Consider the following 18383-nt stretch of genomic DNA (forward strand, 5'->3'; position numbering starts at 1 on the left):
AAAAAAAAAAAAATCAAAAAGAAACAAAACAGGGCTGGCCTTTTTCTGTCTTGCTGCCTCAGATAATAATAATAATAAGAAGAAGAACTATAATAATAGTAATTTATGAGAACTTGCTACATGCCAGGCACTGTTCCAAGTGTTTGCCATTTTTAAAACTCATTTATCCTCACAACAAGCCTGAGAGGTAGGTTCTGTTATTTTCACCACTTTACATTTCACAGGGTTCATTCTTTGGGTTCATTGCCGTCCCGATATAGAGACTAAGTCTCCCAGATGCCCACCAGCAGGGTCTGTTTGTGGGAAGAAGTCCCGTTTACTCGGGTGTCTGCAAGATCCCAGCAGGTGCGGCGTCATATTAAGTCAAGGACCGTCCCAAAGCCCATACTAATGAGTCTCTATTTAATGACCATCTATGATGTGCCAGGCACTCTGCTAGGTATGCACTCTCTCCCTTAGTCCTGTGAGGGAGGTGCTGTCCTAATCCCCACTTACAGATGAAGAAACTGAGGTTCAGAATGGTAACCTGACTTGCTCAAGGTCACGTCACTAGGAAGTAGGGGACTAGCTCGGGTCCCCCAGAAACAGACTTAGGTAGGTGTTCAGATGCACCTGCTTTCTGGAGGGCTGTCAGGAGAGAGGGAAGGAGGCCCCAGGATGGGGCAGGGAAGGTGCCGAGCAAGGATGCCATCTCAGCCTGAGCTGTGGGGAGCTCTGGAGTGCGAGGAGCCCCAGAGCCCTTCTCCAGCTTGACGCAAGGAGGCTGGCCTTCTGTACCTCTCCGGTCAGTTGTTGGGAGTGGGAGGTAGGGAAGTAATAGCCTTCCGGGGGAACAGCTCTTGCTCACAAGGTCAGTTCTACTAAGAAGGGCAGCCAGGGGCCAACACCCACCGCAGCTGGAAGGCGGAGGCAGCGGCGGTGAGGCTGGCCTGGGCACTGGTAGCACCCAGGGCCCGGAGTTGTAGCCTCTCTGCCATACTGCCTCCCTTAGCACTGCCCGACTTCAGGCAGGAGAGTCGCCCGCAGTGTCTACCCATCAGGGGATGCTCATCATGAGCCGCTTCATTAGAAGTTCGAATAAGGAAGCCAGGCCTCAGGCTATATGTTTGAGCCCTAATTTTAACCAGAGACTTCCCTAATATACAGCACCGTGGTTACCGAGGACTGGACACCGCTCAGACCTGGGTTCCAATCCCCGCCCTGTTACATCTCATCCCCTTGGACCAATCAAGATGCCTCGCTGAGCCTTGCCTCCCACCTCTGCAAAATGAGCATAAATTTACACCTGTAGCTGCCCTATGGGCTTGGGCCAGAAGCCGATGAAATTATGTCTGGTTTCTCGGGGCTGGAGCTGGGATGTTGACTGCTTCCTCGAGCAGAGGCACAACTGGTCTATGTGGTGTTTTTGTATGAATCAGGAGAAGACGTTCACTCTCGAAGGGGAAAAAAAGTTGGAAGAGGTGTCCCCACCCTGGGTGAAGGCTACCCAACCCCCAGGAACAGGGCTCAAAAAGTCATGGATTTCCATCCCTTTCTGGCCCACAAGGTCATCAAGTGATATAGCATATGTCAAATACTTTAAAAATGTATTTTTCAGTAGAAAGTGCTTTAAAAATTTTTTCTAATGAAAAATGATTTTTTAAGTGCTTTAAAATATTAGGAGAGATTGTTCCCTTTACTATAACGACCAGCCTGTGTGGGCCTCCCTCTGGCTTCCTTCGCCCTGATCCCCTCCCCAGCCCTCCGGGGGACTCCCTGTTCGCTCGGGAGACATGTTGGGGGTGGGGCTCAGGGGTGCTTGCTCACAGGGCCCCGGGGCCTCTCTCTGTGTCTCCCCAGGTTTACAAGTCGTCCTGAAGTCGATCATGAAGGCGATGATCCCCCTGCTGCAGATTGGCCTCCTCCTATTTTTTGCAATCCTTATTTTTGCAATCATAGGGTTAGAATTTTATATGGGAAAATTTCATACCACCTGCTTTGAAGAGGGGACAGGTAGGTCTGAGCAGCACGGTATGTTTTTTTCTTCCAACCTTCCTCCCGTTTTCCTCCCTTGGGGACAAGCTCCTGGAAGGGACAAGCAGGGGTTTGTCTATCTCCCGGCAGCTGGGAGAACGTCCTTCAACAGGGCTGCAGGCAAGGGAGGGGGTACAGGAGCCCCTGAGATCCCAGATGCTGCTAGGACTTTGTATTGGGGTCCCTGGAGCTCTCCCGGGGCTACGTTTGAGAAACGATCCTAGGAGGCGCCAGCGGGGGAGTGGAGAAAGTAGGACAGGGAAGGGATGGTGTCTGTAAAGGGTGTTATCACCCAGGTCACCATGGTGGGCAACCAGGGCTCAGTGCCATTGGGCACCTAGGGGAGACAGCATAGGACACACCCCCACCCCTCAGAGCCATCCACCCAAGGGGCGAGGGGGCTGGGGTACTTTTCTCCCAGTTTCTGTTCATTCGACTTTGCGGAGACTGCCCCAGGCTGGGTATTAGTGCTCTGGCACCCCCGGCTGCCTGGCCTCCTGGGCTGGCATCAAAAGTGTGCTCAGGTGGGAGTATGTAGGGGCAGAGCAAATGGAGACAGGATGTGGGCAGAGTGCTGACAGTGTCTTCCTAGTTGCCTTGCAGTGCCCCACCTTTCTATGTGACCCACCTTTCTAAAGCAGGAAGAAGGTAGGGGGACAGCCTGGCCAAAAAGGAAGGGGTCTGATGGCTTCACCGGTGGGGGACGCATTACCTGGAGAAAAGGCAGATGGGGCCGGTTCCTCCTGGTCTTCCCCAGAATGCACCTTGAGGATACCCCGACTGGGGGTCCTGTCACCAGCCGATCAGAGCCCAGCCCATCTCCGATATCCCACGCCACCCCCCACCCCAGGCCAGTGCCAGCCCTGAGTGGCGCGGTCAGAAAGTGTGGAGGAGAAACGGGTCAGGAGAAAATCCAGAGGGCAGGAGGCGTGCTCCGGGGCCCAGCTCTGAGTCAGCGGCATGGCAGGCAGTGCCCCCCACTCATGCACATCCGCGTGTGCTCAGGCCCCCGGAGCTTCGAGACACACTTTCAGTTCAATCCCCTGCCGTCCAAAGCCTTTTGCTGTCTGAAGCCCAACAGCCAAATGGAATCAAATAATGACTATTTCACTATTTGGACCTCGGGCTGTCTGGGTGCAGACAGGCTGAGTGGCCAAGCTAGTCTTGAGTCAAAGGGACCATGTATTGAGGGCCTGTCTTACTGGGGAGAAGGTTCTGTCTGGAAATAGCTTCGCACCCGCCTTCTCCGCCCAGGGGCCCCCAAGTGGCAGAGCGCTCTCTGCAGACCTCCCCAGAGACGGAAAACCCAGCAGGGAAGGTTACTGGAGATGCTCTTTTTTTCTTCTTCTTCCTTTTCCCTCGTTCCTCCTGTCTCCTTTTCTCCTGGGCTTGTGAAGTTTGCTCAATATGGGATGTCCTAATTATTCTTTCCCCGATGAAGAAGGTGTTAATTGAGGCAGAGCTATTTCTGCACCTCGTCACCTGGGCGGAAATGCAAGAGACAGAGATACAGGGCAGGGCCCCTTGGAAAAGTCAGCAGAGAACAGAGGAACCAGGACTCCTGGATCCTAGGTTTTTGGTTTGGGTGGGGTTTGGGAGGTTTTGGGTTTTTTGGGTTTTTGTCTTTCCAGCCAAGAAGACACACGACTGGCTTGGGTCTGAGTGGGATTTGAGGGGGCAGACGTGGGTGGGGCGACCAAAGGGTAGGAAGCCCTGATTTAGGAGATTGACTAAAAAGCTCACGATTAAAAATATAAGGCGTGTGAGTAAGAGACAGATATATACAGACACCCAGGCAGCAGGTTAATTTTAAAATGTATTTATAACCAAATTCCTCAGACTCTTCTGGACGGTTGCTTTTCTAGAAGCAGCCCTCAGAGTGTTTCATGATGGGGGGTGAGGGGTTGTGGGGGGATTGAAATCAAGAACACCATGGGGCAATGCAGCTAAAGATAGATAAGTGTTTAGTTGCATACCTGTATCGTCGGGAAACCAGTTCCTGTGTGCCCAGAGCTGTGCTAAATGCAAAGGTAAAAGTGGAAGACGTCCTGTTTTCCAAGAGCTTCCAAAATAGTTTAAGGAGACAAAACCTTTCCTCTGCAACCAGTTTGCAGCAGTGGAAGCTAGTGTGTGCTTTTATCTCCCTGCCAAATACGAACATCCGGGAACTATTGTAGCCCTGAGGAAAAGGAGGGAGCAATGGTCACTGGGATAAGACGGGGGGACCTCACAGGATAGGAATTGAGCCAGGCGTGGACACAGGGTAGAGACAGAGAAGGTTCCAGACACAAGCCACCTTTCCAACACACAGTGGTTCTCATGTATGACAGGAACCCGTGGGGCTTTTCTCCCCTGCCCTGAACCTCCTGCTTAAAATATTTTGCTTTCCAGCCTGTATTTATTAAAAAATAGCCTCTGTGCCAAGCCCAGCGTGAATGGGGAAGGCCCTGCAGCCACATAAACCAGTGGCCAGTGTGGTCGTTGCTTCTTGAGCAGTTGGTATCACTTCTGAGCGTGGTGGGTGTCACTCTGCGTGACCTAGAGTTTCGATTTAACCAGAGCTCCAAAGGCCCATAGGATTCATGCATTCCATGCTGGGTGAAGGTTGAGGATTGGTGCCATGAAGCCTGTAGCACATATACTGGGATATAGTTTTGGTTGGTGGGGAGCTTGAATTTACACTCTCAGCTGCTGATTTTCTTAGCGGACAGCATTGCTTTCTAAAACCCTTCAGAAGTGTCAGGCACTGACTAGTCTTCTCATGCCCCTGCTCTGGTCCGGTGAGGATACACCGAGATGTTTTGTGCTTCTCTGACTCCATGTGTTCACATCAAAACCTTGGAATTCAGACCCAGTCTTTAGCAACCAGTGCAACTTTGCAGGGAAGTTGCCTTTGTTTTCCAATGCAAGGGACGTCCATGGCACATGTCGCCTTCTTTGTGGCATTTCCACAATCTGCCTCCTGCTATGTGGGGAGAAAGCTTAGCTCCTGTGCCTCAGGGTAAATACTGTGTGTACTGGCCTGCCTCCCTCGCCCCCAGAACATCTTCCTGAGCCCAGTATCTATTAAGAAAAATGAGAAATCAGTCAGGCTACAGAAGAATAACACTGCACGACTGATAAATTTGTCCTAAAGGAAGTCTGGAGAGTACTGCAGCCAACCTGTTGACAATGCACACGGCACATTTGCCAAAATTGGCTGTATTAGGGACCATAAAGCACATCTCAACAGATTTCCAAGGGCGGAATAATACAAAGAGTATCTTCTGACCACAGTGCAATTAAACCAAATGTGTGACAAAAAGAGGACTCTAAAAGTGTTTGGAAATTAAGGACATGCTTTTTATTTGGACGAAATGATAGGTTGTCTGAGATTTGCTTTAAAAACACTCTTGTGGCAAGGCAAAGTATGGGGATGTGGGGAAGGGATAAAAATGAAATAAGGTTAATCCTGAGTTGTTAAGTGTTGAAACTGGTGATAGGTACATGGGAATTCATCATACTATTCTGTTTTTTTTTTTTAATATACCTGAAAAGTTTTTTTAAAAAGAAATACTTCTTGGTTATCCATGGATAAAAGAAATAGTCATGGAAATTGCAGAATATTTTGCTTGAGAATTAATGATATTAATGCATGAGAAAATTCATGAGATGCAACTAAAGCTGCACTCCAAGGGCAATTTATAGTCTGACAGAACATTAATCCATCTCAAAAGTTTAAGAAGAGCACAGGAAAAGTTATAAAGCTTATAAAGCTTAAAGAAGAAAGTAATGAAATAGAAAACAATGAATGGATCAACAAAGCCAAACATCGGTTTGTTCATTGGTTTTTAAAGACCAACAAATTCATCCCAATAGCCATTTTTTTTCCCAATAGCATTTCAATTTCGCAGGCCCTATTTCTCAGAACTGGTTTTCTAGCCCCTTCCCTGACGTTTCTCCCCTTTCCTTTCATAGATGACATTCAGGGCGAGTCTCCAGCTCCATGTGGGACAGAGGAACCCGCCCGCACCTGCCCCAACGGGACCAAATGTCAGCCCTACTGGGAAGGGCCAAACAATGGGATCACCCAGTTCGACAACATTCTGTTTGCAGTGCTGACTGTTTTCCAGTGCATCACCATGGAAGGGTGGACCGACCTCCTCTACAACGTAAGTGATGCACGGCACAGGCGAGTGGCCCTCTGGGACCAGCCAGCTCCTGGGGCTGCAGTAGAAGGACCCTGAGCTACGGAGGCAGCCCAGGGGCAACTCAGCAACCTCAGGCCTTTGAAGATAGGGTAGGACCCGGGGGGTGGGGGTTGCTTATCATCAGAACTCTTAAGTGGAGCAGGTCCGTTAGGACATGGAAATCTAGGGAATGCAGAGATGCTGAATAATTTTTCAGTGTGCAAGTGTTGAAACATGATTTTAGATTTTTTGAATACATAAAGGTGATGTGGTTCAAAAACCAACATGGATAAAAGATGGAGTAATGTCCTTAAACCGGCGCAAAGTGCTCTGCAGTGGGGCCCTCGCTGGCCCTCCTGCAGCCATGTCCTTCCCCATGGGGCCAAGGGGATGTCTAGCGGGAGCTGGTGCCGCCTCTCCCACTTTCTCAACCATGCTCTTCAGTTATCCTGGATTCTTGAATTTTTCTGCCCGAGTCCAGATTCCACAAACTTGCATGAGATTCTTCCACAGTCTGTTCTCCAACTCTGTCACGTGTCCTAGGAGCGCCTGTCCGCACAGCTGTGTCTGGAGCGTGGCTGTGCAAACACAAGTATCTGTGTATGCATGGGGACATGGGCAGGACTGAACTGTGGGTGGAAAGAGAAGGTGGCAGGTCATGGTCAGGAGAAAGGCCTGCTTCTCCCCACACCATGATGTCCCCAGCACAGACACCCGAGTTCTGAATTCCACCCCGACCTTCCCAGCGCTTAGAAAGGTATGTTTGTAAAAGAGAAACATACCGCATATTTTATTTAGTAGCTTTTAAATATTTACACATAGTATGTAGACCTCCATGAGTACTCTTGTCCTAGGTCTTGACGACGTTAGGGACAGGTCTGAAGAGATGTTCACCCCTACCTGCCCCCCTTCCACCCTGTGCCCCATCCCCCACCCTGCATACACTTCCAATGCTTATTTATATAAGTGTAAGTGTAATAAAATCTAGATCCTCCCCCTCCTTCCCAAACCAAAGGATAGCACTTTATACATACTGTTCCATTCTATGATTTTTTTTTTTTTCACATAATGACATATCCTGGAGATCTTTTCACTGCAGGATATAAAGCATGCCCTCATTCTTTGAAACAGCTGGGAGAGAATTTTGAACACTCTTTTGAACGTATGTCTTTTCTTGCTTGGACAGATATAGCTGGGGATAGTGGTGTGTCCATTCCCAGAAGTAACATCATTGGGTCAAAGGCTCAAATGCACTTAGAATTTAGATGTGCATATTTTAAAGCCCTCTCTGCCCTCAGCACAGCACACCTTCCCTTACCCACCTGTGCAGGTGGGAGGTCACCAAGCCTATCACCTGACAGCAGCTGGAGATGGGAGGAATTAAGAATTCAGGATCAAACACAAGAATAGCGCAGGTGTAGCAACCCCATGGAGCATTCTGGAACTGCTTCTTGCACATACCCGTTGGCCCATGAACCCTCTCCACCCACCCTATGCACTGAAATTGCCAGTTCAGGTTCTGCCCATGTGAGCCAGGGCTTGGCTTGTTGGGGAAGCGGTACTTCCCTCCTGCACACAAAGGAGCTGAACTCTCTTCCTGGTCACACTGTGTGTTCCATGAGGAATTTCCTCCCTTGGGGGTAGAGTGAGATTTACAAGAACCTGTCCTGTTGATCAATGGCTCATGTTAGGGTGAGATTGGGCGGGCAGCCCGGGAATGGGTATCAAAGGGAGCCGCCATGGACGGTTGTGCATGTCATGCACTGCACAAGTCACCACATCTGGGGAGAGCCATGCAAATCATAGCCGACATAGATCTCCACATCACTGTGATAATTTATTGACAAATGTAAAGGATGTAGGGAAGGGGCATGGTGTTCTAATTCACATGAAAACCTTGTCTGAGCAGACATCGCTAGGAACAGACAGCAGACCTGAGACATGCCAGGCTCTCTCTTGGGCCTCACTTGCGAAAGGCTTGGGCAAAAGGTCACACCCAGCTGGCCAAAGCTTGCTGATGGATTTTTATGGATTCTAGGTTTTTGCTTTGTAAGTCTAGTGTGAGAAGAGGAGGCTTCAGGGGGAAATGAGCCCTCCTGGGAGTGCAACAGAGCCAGGGGACAGGGAGGGGAACCCAGCCCAGAGTGGGACTGGGGAGCGGGAGCTGAGAAAATTGTGAACGTGGCAAAAGGTTGTGTCTGGGGGTCAGACATCCAGACACTGAGCACACTGGGGGTGTGCTCAGTGGTGGCAGAGGAAGTGTGAGCAGGACCATGAGCTTCCAGAAGATTCTAGTCATAAGCACCATTCATTGTCCTAGAGGATATTTGTCCTGGACTCTTAGAGCTGAGCTGCCTTCAGGAAAGCAATCTCAGGAAGTAGTTGAGAGCAGAGTCAACTGCTGGGCTGCCTGTGTTCCCATCCCAACTCCACCACTTCCTTGCTGTGCAGGCTTGGGCAAGTCCCTTGGCCTCTCTGTGCCTCCATTTTCACTTGCACAAAATGAGCAGAAGCACAGTCCTACCCCACAGACACGAGGACTGAGTGAGATGGTATACATGTAGTTGTTAGAACTGCCTGGTCCTCAGCGAGCCCTATGTGGGCCACATGGGCTCTCCTTTTAGAAACGGGTATGAATTTTTCATCATAAAAGCTCCAGGGGCACTTGAGGTATTGGAGTAAGCTGTGGGTCCCACTTTATTCCCCACCCTGGCCCGTCTGGAAACTACCACTAACTCTGAGTAGCCTTCTAGAACTTTCCATGCCCTTACCACCACTGTGGTCCTTTGGGCAGAAACCCTAGTGGTGATTTGGGCCTGACGTGAGCTGAAAGCAGTAATAAAGTACCACAAACTAGGTGGCTTAAAACAACACCCATTTATTGTCTCACAGTCTGGAGGTCAGAAGTCTGATATCAAAGTGTCGCAGGGCAGGCTCCCTCCCTGGGCTGTTGGGGAGGTTCCTTCCTTGCCACTTCCAGCTTCTGGTGGCTGCCAACAATCCTTGGCATCCCCTGGTTCATGGACTCCCCGTCCTGCATGCCAGGACCCCATCTTCATGTGGCCGTCTTCTTATGAGGACACCAGTCATGTTGGATTAGGGCCCACACTACTCAGTACGACCTTGTCTTAACTAATTACATCTGCAGTTGCCCTATTTCCAAATAAGGTCATGTTCTGAGGTCCCGGGGGTTCAGCCTATCTTTTTTGCTGGCAGTGGGGAGAGACAAAATTCAGTTCATAACCACTGGGGCCTCTGAGAGCCAAAGGCAGGGCTAAGGTGGCTGCCTTTGAGTTCCTGCTGGCGAAGGCAGAGCTGTTGCTTTTCCACACCCATCTGGGCCCTGCCCGTGTGTTCTGCCATCCAGCCAGCCACAGGGAGCCACAGTCTGGAATTTCTGTCCTCCATAATCTGTGCTGCCGCCAAGGCCTGTGGACATGGTCTCACAGGCCACCAACAGGTGAAATCCATGAGGAGTGAGTCCAGATGCACCTGCTCCACGTGTCTCAGATCCACGGTTGCACATGCCAAACGTACTCCACCCACCTGAGTGGGCAGCTGTTTACGATTCCAGAATCTCACTTCTTTCCCCGACATCATTGAAATCCATTTGTGTACTCAGTCGTTACTTATTGAGCACCTACTGTGTGCTAGGAAATAGGTGATCAGAGATGCTGCCATGGAGAACAGACAAAAATCCCCACCCTGACAGGGGAGACAGACATGAACAAGAAACATGAGGAATAATAGACTGCTCAGAAAACAGGAGAGAGAGTCAGCAAAGGCATAATGTGGCATGTCGTGACATGCTCGATCGGGATGATAGCAGTCCGAGAGGACAAGTGATGGAAGGTGGGGGCTAGTCTAGCTTAGACAATCAGAGAGGGCTCCTCAGAGGAGGTGACATTTCCACAGAAAAGAAGGGAGCCAGGCAGGTGTTTGTGGGGGAGCACTCTTGGCAGACGGGACAGCAGCAGCTCGCCTACGCAGCGTGTGCAGGCCCCTTCCACATTTTCCTGATTTCAGTTTGTTCTCTTTCCTGCTTGGCCTGCTGGTTAAAGTGGCTTTTTGGAAAAAGTCTAATCTCAACTAATCAGCAATGCTGTTGAAGGTTTATATCAGGACATGCCTCCCAGCATTATTTACAAAAATAGGACGAAACTGGACACAACTGGTGAAGTACCGTATGGTCCCTCCATACAGTGAGATATTATGTCATCATTAAAAATCATCTGTGGGAGAATATTTAAGGATGCAGGGAAATGCTCCCCATCTAGTGATGACTTGGATGCGGGGGGGATTGATTTTAAAAAATAGAATCAAGGTGAGATAAAACTATGTCTTGGTTCAGGCTGACATTATACAATACCATAGCTGGGGCAGCTTACACAGCAGAAATTAATTTTCTTACTGCTGTGGAGGCTGGAAGTCTGAGACCGGGGTGCCAGCATGCTGAGGGCTCTTTCCTTGCTTGAGGACGGCTGTCTTCTTGCTGTGTCCTCATGTCCAGAGAGAGAGCAAGCAAGGTCCCTTGTATCTCTTCTTAGAAGGGCACTAATCCCACCATGGGGCCCCACCATCTGGGCCACATCTGAACCTAATCACCTCCCAAAGGCCCCACCTGCTGGTACCTTGGGATGGGGGTGGTTAAGGCTTCAGCATGTGAATTTGGAGGGTGGGGAAATACATCTCAGTCTGTAGCAAATTCTCATCGCAAGTGTATAAATTTGAAACTATAAGGAAAACAATGGCCAGAAGGCATCGTACCAGGATGGCCTCTAGGTAGTGGGATTCAGGAATCTTTATTTTCTTGGTACTTCTCAATTATTGATAGAGACTTCTCTCTATTTTAGATACGCTTCACCAGTTTTTCTACAGTGAGCACAGCTTTTGTAATTAGGAAAAATATTTACACTTGTCTTGCTAAACATTTAGGAGGAAAAAAAAGGAGCTTTTCAGTCACTCATAGACCAGGAGATGTGAGGAAGGGCATTTTCTGGGTGCCCACTGTGCTGGGTGCTCTTGTCTTTTGTAATCTGTCCACACCAAAGAAAGTCCACACTGAAATAAGTGTCAGTGAACTGACATAGCAATAAGACATGATCATTTTATTATTAAGCAGTATAAGTGGAAAAGAGACAAATCTTAGAGAAGAATATCATTTATTATATGTAGGCATTGCCCCTCCAGAGGTGGAGTTTGATCCCAACCCCACTTTGAGGATGGGCTGGACTTAGTGACTCGCTTCCAGAGGATCGGTTAGGGAAGGGGAGATTCTGCCCTTGTACAGCGGGAAATCCCGACATCCCCAGTGATCATGTGACCCAAGTTGAGGTGATAGGGAGAAGACCTCACCTCTGTGGCTTTCTTCCCCAAATTCTTTAGTCCTGGAACAGCAAGGGGATGTTAATAGAAAAACGAGTGAAATCCAAATTGAATCTGGGATTTTGTCTTTAACTGACCTGTGAGGGAGAAAATACTATCCCCCATTTACAAATAAGACTCAGAAGTTGCCAGCTGGGGGTGGCAGTAGCAGGCAGGGAGCCCTGATTTCCCCTTTTCCTGTACCCTGAGCTGGTCCCAGAAGGTAGACAGGGAGACAGGGAGCTGGTGGCTGTATGTTGCTTGAGCAACAGGAGGCCCCGTTTCACAGGAACCCCCTCACCCTATGTGCCCCTCGTGGTTCCAGAAAGCCAAAAATCACCTCACCCCACACAAGGGGTGTCTCGATGCACTGCTCACCAGCTGTGCCAGAGCTGCGTGGCAGCATCAGGCGGGTGACAGGACGTGCCCTCTCCTAGTCGGTACTGGGGAGGGGAGGTGGACAGGTGTGGGTCTTTGATCAGGACCCTTCATGAGCAGCAAGGGGATCCTCGCAGGACCAGCACATCTTGAGTTAATTTTTGGCTGCCATTCGCTAAGAGCTGACCGCATGCCACAGACCTTCCTTACCTTGTCAATTGAGCCACAAAACAAGCTTGTCAGGGGAGGTGTTTTTAGCCCCATCTTCCAGATGAGGAAACCAGAGCCCACAGGGATAAAGTGACCTGCCAAGGTCTTGTGGTCAAGGGTGGTGAAGTCTCAAAGGGTGGTCAAGGGTGGGTGAGGACTTGAACCCAGCACCAGGGACTAACCATTACACCCCATCTCTCTCTCTCTGACTCTCCCCCTTCTCTTTCTGTTTCATTCATGCATGTTCATTTTGGCCAATATCATAACATCAGTTTTCAGGGGACTTTTAAAATAATTCATTCAACAAACATTTATTGAATGCCCAGTGTGCAGGCACTCTTCTAGGCACCAAGGATATACAGGGACCAGAAGAGACAAAAGTGCCTGTTTGGGGAAGTTAACATTTTAGTGGGGGAAGAAGGTGATCAACAAGATAATTAAGATATACATATTTATTTGTATTTATGTATATATAAAGAGCAGGTAGTATCTTAAATATTTTAAGCTTTGTCACAACTACTGTATCTGCTGTCCTGGCACACAAGCAGCCTCAGAGAAAATACAGAAGTGAATGGGCATGGCTGTGTGCCAGTAAAACCTTCATATACAACCAAGTGGCTGTCTCATAGGCTGTCATTTGCCGTCTCCTGTGTAAGAGATTGATGAGAACCTAAGGAGAAAAATGAAGCAGTAGAGGCATTGTGGGTCATCAAGATGAGAGGTTATAGTTCTTCTAATAAGACCTGAAGGAGGTAAGGGAGAACCATACAGATGTATCAGGGAAAAGAGACCCAGGTGGATGGGACAGCCAGTGCAAAGGCCCTGAGGCAGGAGTGCTCCTGGTATTTATGAAAAGCAGTGAAGTGGCCCGAAGGGCAGGGGAGTGAGTGAATGAAAAAGAGAGAACTCGTGAGGCCAGGACAGGTGGCAGGAGACCTCGTAGCTAGAGAGACTATATAATTTATCATCCAAACCAGGACAATTTTGAGAGCAGATGGGAGAATGGAGAACTCAAAACATAATTGACGGACATTGACTGCATGATGTATCCCAAGTATAAACTGAGACATACGACCTCCCTCACGGTCACTGTGGGACTGTGGCTCTTTCACAGCCAAATCCACACCATTTTTATCCCTCAGGCTGGGGACCTGGGTGTTCTCCTGAGCTGAGTATATATTTTTTTACATCCTCTATACTTTTTCTGAATGAACCATGCTCAAAAAAATTAGAGGAAATAAACCATAAAACAGAAAGCACTTAAGGATTTTACTGGGACTAAGCCATTAATTTGTTTGATGAGTATGTATTGAGCACTTGCTAAGTACCAGTTGCCACGGTAGGCACCAACGGTGCAGGGCATCTCCCCTCCTTTAAGGCTCTCCTGGGTAATCATTATAAATATAAAATACTATGTAAGTGCAGTGAAGGGGTGAAGTAAAAAAAATCAGTCAGTTGCAAGCTAGAAGGAGGGGTCTAGCCACAGCATGCCATCCACACCCTGTGAGAGCCGGGCAAATCACACCACCTTCCCCAGCCTCAGTTTCCCCATCCACTGGGTGTGGAGATTGTGGGAATCGAGGGGTGTTTTGTCAGCTCAGAAGTGTTCTGCTAAAGTGACGGTGGCTGTCCTGCCTGCCTCTCCATTCCCAAACAAACAGCCTGGTCATTTAGACTTGGGATAAATATGTTTCCTTGTCATTAGTATTATTTAAACAATCCACCCACAGGGACCCCAAAATCATGTGCATTCGCTATACAACTGATAACCTTAAAAAAGAACTTATTTTGCCAGCAAAAATGGGTTTATTCAGGAATAGCAGGTAATTGCACTGGGCACATGCAAGCTACGGTAAAACCATAATCAAGTCCACAGAACAAAGGAGAGGAAGGTTCTTCTATAGAGGAAAGGGGAGAGTTGGGAGGGGCTGTTATAAATACAAAGTCCATTGCAGCACAGAGTTCCAAGGATTGTGGCTTCTCGTTGACTGGGTTGTGATAGTCTCTCATTGACTGGGCTTTTGCCAGAGGAGGAGGAAATCTTCCTTCCTCCTGCTGGGTGGTAAACTAGTATCTAAAGCAGTATTGTCTTACAAGATCTGCCTCTTTCCCTTGGGTGTGCAATTGATGAGAAGTGGTGGGGCCCCAGAGCTCCCCCTGCTGGCCTCCTGGCACCATGTCAGTGAGGTTTCTCTCTTAATTTTCACACAATAGATGTTTAGTGGATGGATACCTTCTGTGTGCCAGGTGCTATTGTGGGCACTGGGGAGCTGACAATTTAGGGAGCAGAGACAATATGCAGACAACGAAATGCACAAATAGACAAGGTGATTGAGAGAGCACAAGGTGCTGGGAAGAGAAGGGTGTCTGGCTGTGCCCTAGGGAGGGACAAGCCCTTCTGGTCGGGGGGTCCTGGAAGGCTTCTCTGAGAGGGGCATGGTGGGGTAATGAGAAGGAAACAGCCAAGCCAAGGCCTAAGGGAAATTGGCCTCCAGGCAGAGACTCAGAGAAAAGGAAACATCTAGCTCTCATCCTGAACTTTACTCTTTGACATGCCGATTTCCCTGTCAGACATATAGGAGATATTCTTCTTTCCCCATCCACATCATGAGATTTCATGTAAGTGTCAGTGAGAAAGAGACATTTGGGAAAGACTGGAAGGAGGTGAGGGCATGAACCAAGGAGTTATCAGGGTGTATCAGTCAGGAAAGTTGGGTTATGCTGCAGTAACAGACATCCCCCAAAGTCTCTGGCTAATGAATGTCTTTTCTTGCTCATACTGCCCGTTCAGTGCAGGCTGGCAGTGGGGGAGGGAGTGCTCCGCTCTACGTAGTCCCCTGGAGCCAGCTGGTGGAGTAACCACCATCTAACGCATTGCCACTTGCTGTCTCCAGAGAAAGCCCTAGAGGGTCCAACACTTGACAGGTCAATGTTTTGGTCCAAAAGTGGCACAACTATATTCCTCATTAGCCAGCACTCATCACGTGTCCCTCAGCCAGCCACAGGGGGATGGGGACAGGCCATCCTGCCATATCACCAAAAATATTTAGTGACAGCACTAAAGGACAGCAGTGTTCCAGGCAGGGGAACTCTTTGAGCATTTAGAAGAAAGACAAAGTGATCTGAGATCTCCTCCTTCCTGGTATTATTGTTGCTTTTCAAAAGTGAGCAAATTTCTGTTCCCCCTCCTCTTCCCCAAACCCAGGCCCACCTGCACACACCTGCCCTTAACGTGAAGAATGGCCAAAGGAGGTCAGGCCCAGGAAGGGAAGCTTGTGCCCCTTGCATTCTGTGCTACCACGAAACGGTGGGCAGCTCCCGCCTTTCTGCTCGGGAAATCTATTTCCCACACTGCCTGCACACAAACCCCAGGGAAAGCCCATCTCCTAACCAAAAACCGCACCCAACCATCTGCCAACTTCTCTGTGAGTTGTGGAACCCAGAACATGGAACTGAATAATTTGGGCTGGATTGGAAAGAGAACAAGTGTCTCTAAAATTAGACAGCAGAACCCCAGTCCCCAGGGAGAGGGAAGGAGAGAAGAGAGCACAGAGCACAGCTTGGGATTGAGGATGTGGGCTATCTGGGGAACTTAGACCCGCCTCTCATTCAGTCATTCAACAAACATTTATTGAGTACTGTGTGCATAATTGACATTGTGCTAGGGAATCCAACAGGGAACAAAAACAGACAACATCCCTGCTCCTTGTATAACTGACATTCCCAGCTGGGGAGACTGACAGTGAGCAGCAGAAATAAGTATAGAGGAGTGAAAGGCCAAGCCAAAAAGTAGAGCATGAAATGGGATTAGAAATGGAGAGTTTGACTGTGAAGGGTTATCAGGAAAGGCCTCCCTTAGAAGATGTCATTTGAACAAAGACCTGAAGGGGGTGGGGGAGGAGCCAGGTAGGAATCTGGGCGGAGAGCAGGTGCAAAGGTCCTGGGGTGCCCCTGTGCTTGGTGCATGTGAGGAGCTGTAAGGGGGCCATTTAGCTGGAGCAAAGTGATCAGGTGAAGAAAGGAAGGAGGTAAAGACAGCGGTGCTTAGGGGGTGGCAAGCACCTCTGTCACTGAGTAGCTCATCGACTATGTTTGTTTCCTGTGGCCACCACCACAAAGTACCACAATTGGATGTCTTAAAACAACAGAACCATACTCTATCACAGTTCCACAGGCCAGGTGTCCCAAATCGAGATGGCAGCAGGTCCATGCTCCCTCTAGGAGCCTGGGTAGAACCCTCCCTTGCCCCTGCCTGGCTTCTGGTGTTGGCTGTCCAGACTCCTGACCTTCCTTAGATTGCAGGTGCATCCCTCCAGTCTTTGCTTCCCCTGTCACGTGGCTGTCCTCCCCCCCTACCCCCCGTGTGTCCCTGTCTGCATGTGGCATTCTCTTCTTCCTGAAGGGGCGCCAGTCCTATTGGAGCAGGCCCACCCTCGTGACCTCATCTTAACTTAATAACAGCTGCAAAAACCCTGTTTCCAAGTAAGGTCACATTACAGGTACCTGGGTTAGGACGTCATTATGTCTTTGGGGGGCCATAGTGCAGCCCATCCCAGGGACCTTAAGCAGAGGACCATACCTCTCCATGCCTCAGTTTCCTTTCCTGGGAGGATGAGAAGGATTATGTCTCACCTTTTGGAGTTCGTAGGAGGATCAAATGAGCTCAAGCAGGCCGAGTACCTGGTACCGTGTGTGTGGGTGTTTTTACACAAGGCAGCGAGCGTGTCACAGGGCCAGAGGGTCCTGAACATTTTAGGGAGCTGGGGTGTGGACTGTGAAATGGAGGGGCCACCTTGGCACTGAGGGGCCCCGTTCAGCCATCTCTCCTCCTGCACCACTCTGTTCCCATCCTCCTTCCCCAGATGGACCAGACTTTTTCTTCTGTTGGCTGGTGCAGGCTTTCTCTCCCTGGACTATATTTAGCCCTAAGAAATGGGAATGAGAAGCCTCGGCTACCGCCGCATTGGAGGGGAGAAACACAAAGCCAGTCTTTCCTTCTGCTGTCTCCATTCTTTCTTACAGAACTTTCCAGAAGCTAAGCATTGGAATTTCGGGAGCTTGTTAGAACAAGGGCATATGCACTGGGGGACCCTGGCACGTTCGTTTTCCCCAGAACCTGTCTCTGTATGAGTTGAAAGCTGACTATTTTGGTTTGATTTATTTTTAGGTTTTTTTTTTATTATGGTAAAAGACAGTACAGAAAATGTACTCGCTTAAGCATTTTTAAGAGTCCAGTGATGTGGCATTAAGTCCATTCACACTGTCATGCAACCATCCCCCCATCCACCTCCAGAACTTTTTCATCTTCCCAAATGCAAACTCTGTCCCTGTTAGACGCAGGCTCCCCATCGCCTCCCCCACCATTTGCTTTCTGCCTCTATGAATGTGACTCTTCCAGGGACTGGCCTATGAGTGGAATCATCTAGTATTTGTCCTTTGTCCTTTTGTGACTGACTTATTTCACTGAGCATAATGTCCTAAAATATCATCCATGTTGGAGCACGTCAGAAGTCCTTCTTTTTTAAAGTAGGCTTTTTTGAATTGAAATAAAATAAACATACAGAAAACCCTACATCATAATTGAGGAGCCTGTGGAATTTACCCAAAGAATACAAGTTCTCAGATTCCAAAAGATACATGTCCCCCTATGTTAATTGCAGCACTATTTACAATAGCCAAGATATGGAAGCACCTAAGTGTCCATCAGTAGATGAACAGATAAAGAAGATGTGGTACATATACACAATGGAATATTATTCAGCCATAAGAAGAAAACAAATCCTACCATTTGTAACAATATGGATGGAGCTAGAGGATATTATGCTCAGTGAAATAAGCCAGGCAGAGAAAGACAAGTGCCAAATGATTTCCCTCATTTGTGGAGTATAACAACGAAGCAAAACTGAAGGAACAAAACAGCAGCAGACTCAGACTCCAAGAAGGGACTAGCAGTTACCAAAGGGGAGGGGTGGGGGAGGGTGGGAGGGGAGGGAGGAAGAAGGGGATTGAGGGATATTATGTTCAGTACACATGGTGTGGGGGGATCACGGGGAAGACAGTGTAGCACAGAGAAGGCAAATAGTGACTCTCTGGCATCTTACTACACTGATGGACAGTGACTGCAATGGGGTATGGGGGGGAACTCGATAATAAGGGTAAATGTAGTAATCACATTGTTTTTTCATGTGAAACCTTCATAAGAGTGTATATCAATAATACCTTAATAAAATAATAATAATAATAATTGAG

General features: G+C 48.7%; 1 protein-coding gene across 6 annotated transcripts in view; it reads left to right on the plus strand.

Annotated features, from left to right (window-relative positions):
- The window catches only part of CACNA1A (calcium voltage-gated channel subunit alpha1 A), a 197718-nt gene that overhangs the window by 89460 nt on the left and 89875 nt on the right, over window positions 1-18383 (plus strand). For all 6 annotated transcript variants that reach the window (XM_057490153.1, XM_057490152.1, XM_057490154.1 and 3 more), the window contains exons 5-6: window positions 1840-1992; window positions 5971-6164. In XM_057490153.1, coding sequence (XP_057346136.1) covers window positions 1840-1992; window positions 5971-6164 — 347 coding nt within the window. The remainder of the gene's footprint in view (window positions 1-1839; window positions 1993-5970; window positions 6165-18383) is intronic.

This window comes from Manis pentadactyla, chromosome 12 (assembly GCF_030020395.1).
Source record: "Manis pentadactyla isolate mManPen7 chromosome 12, mManPen7.hap1, whole genome shotgun sequence".
Lineage (NCBI taxonomy): Eukaryota > Metazoa > Chordata > Mammalia > Pholidota > Manidae > Manis > Manis pentadactyla.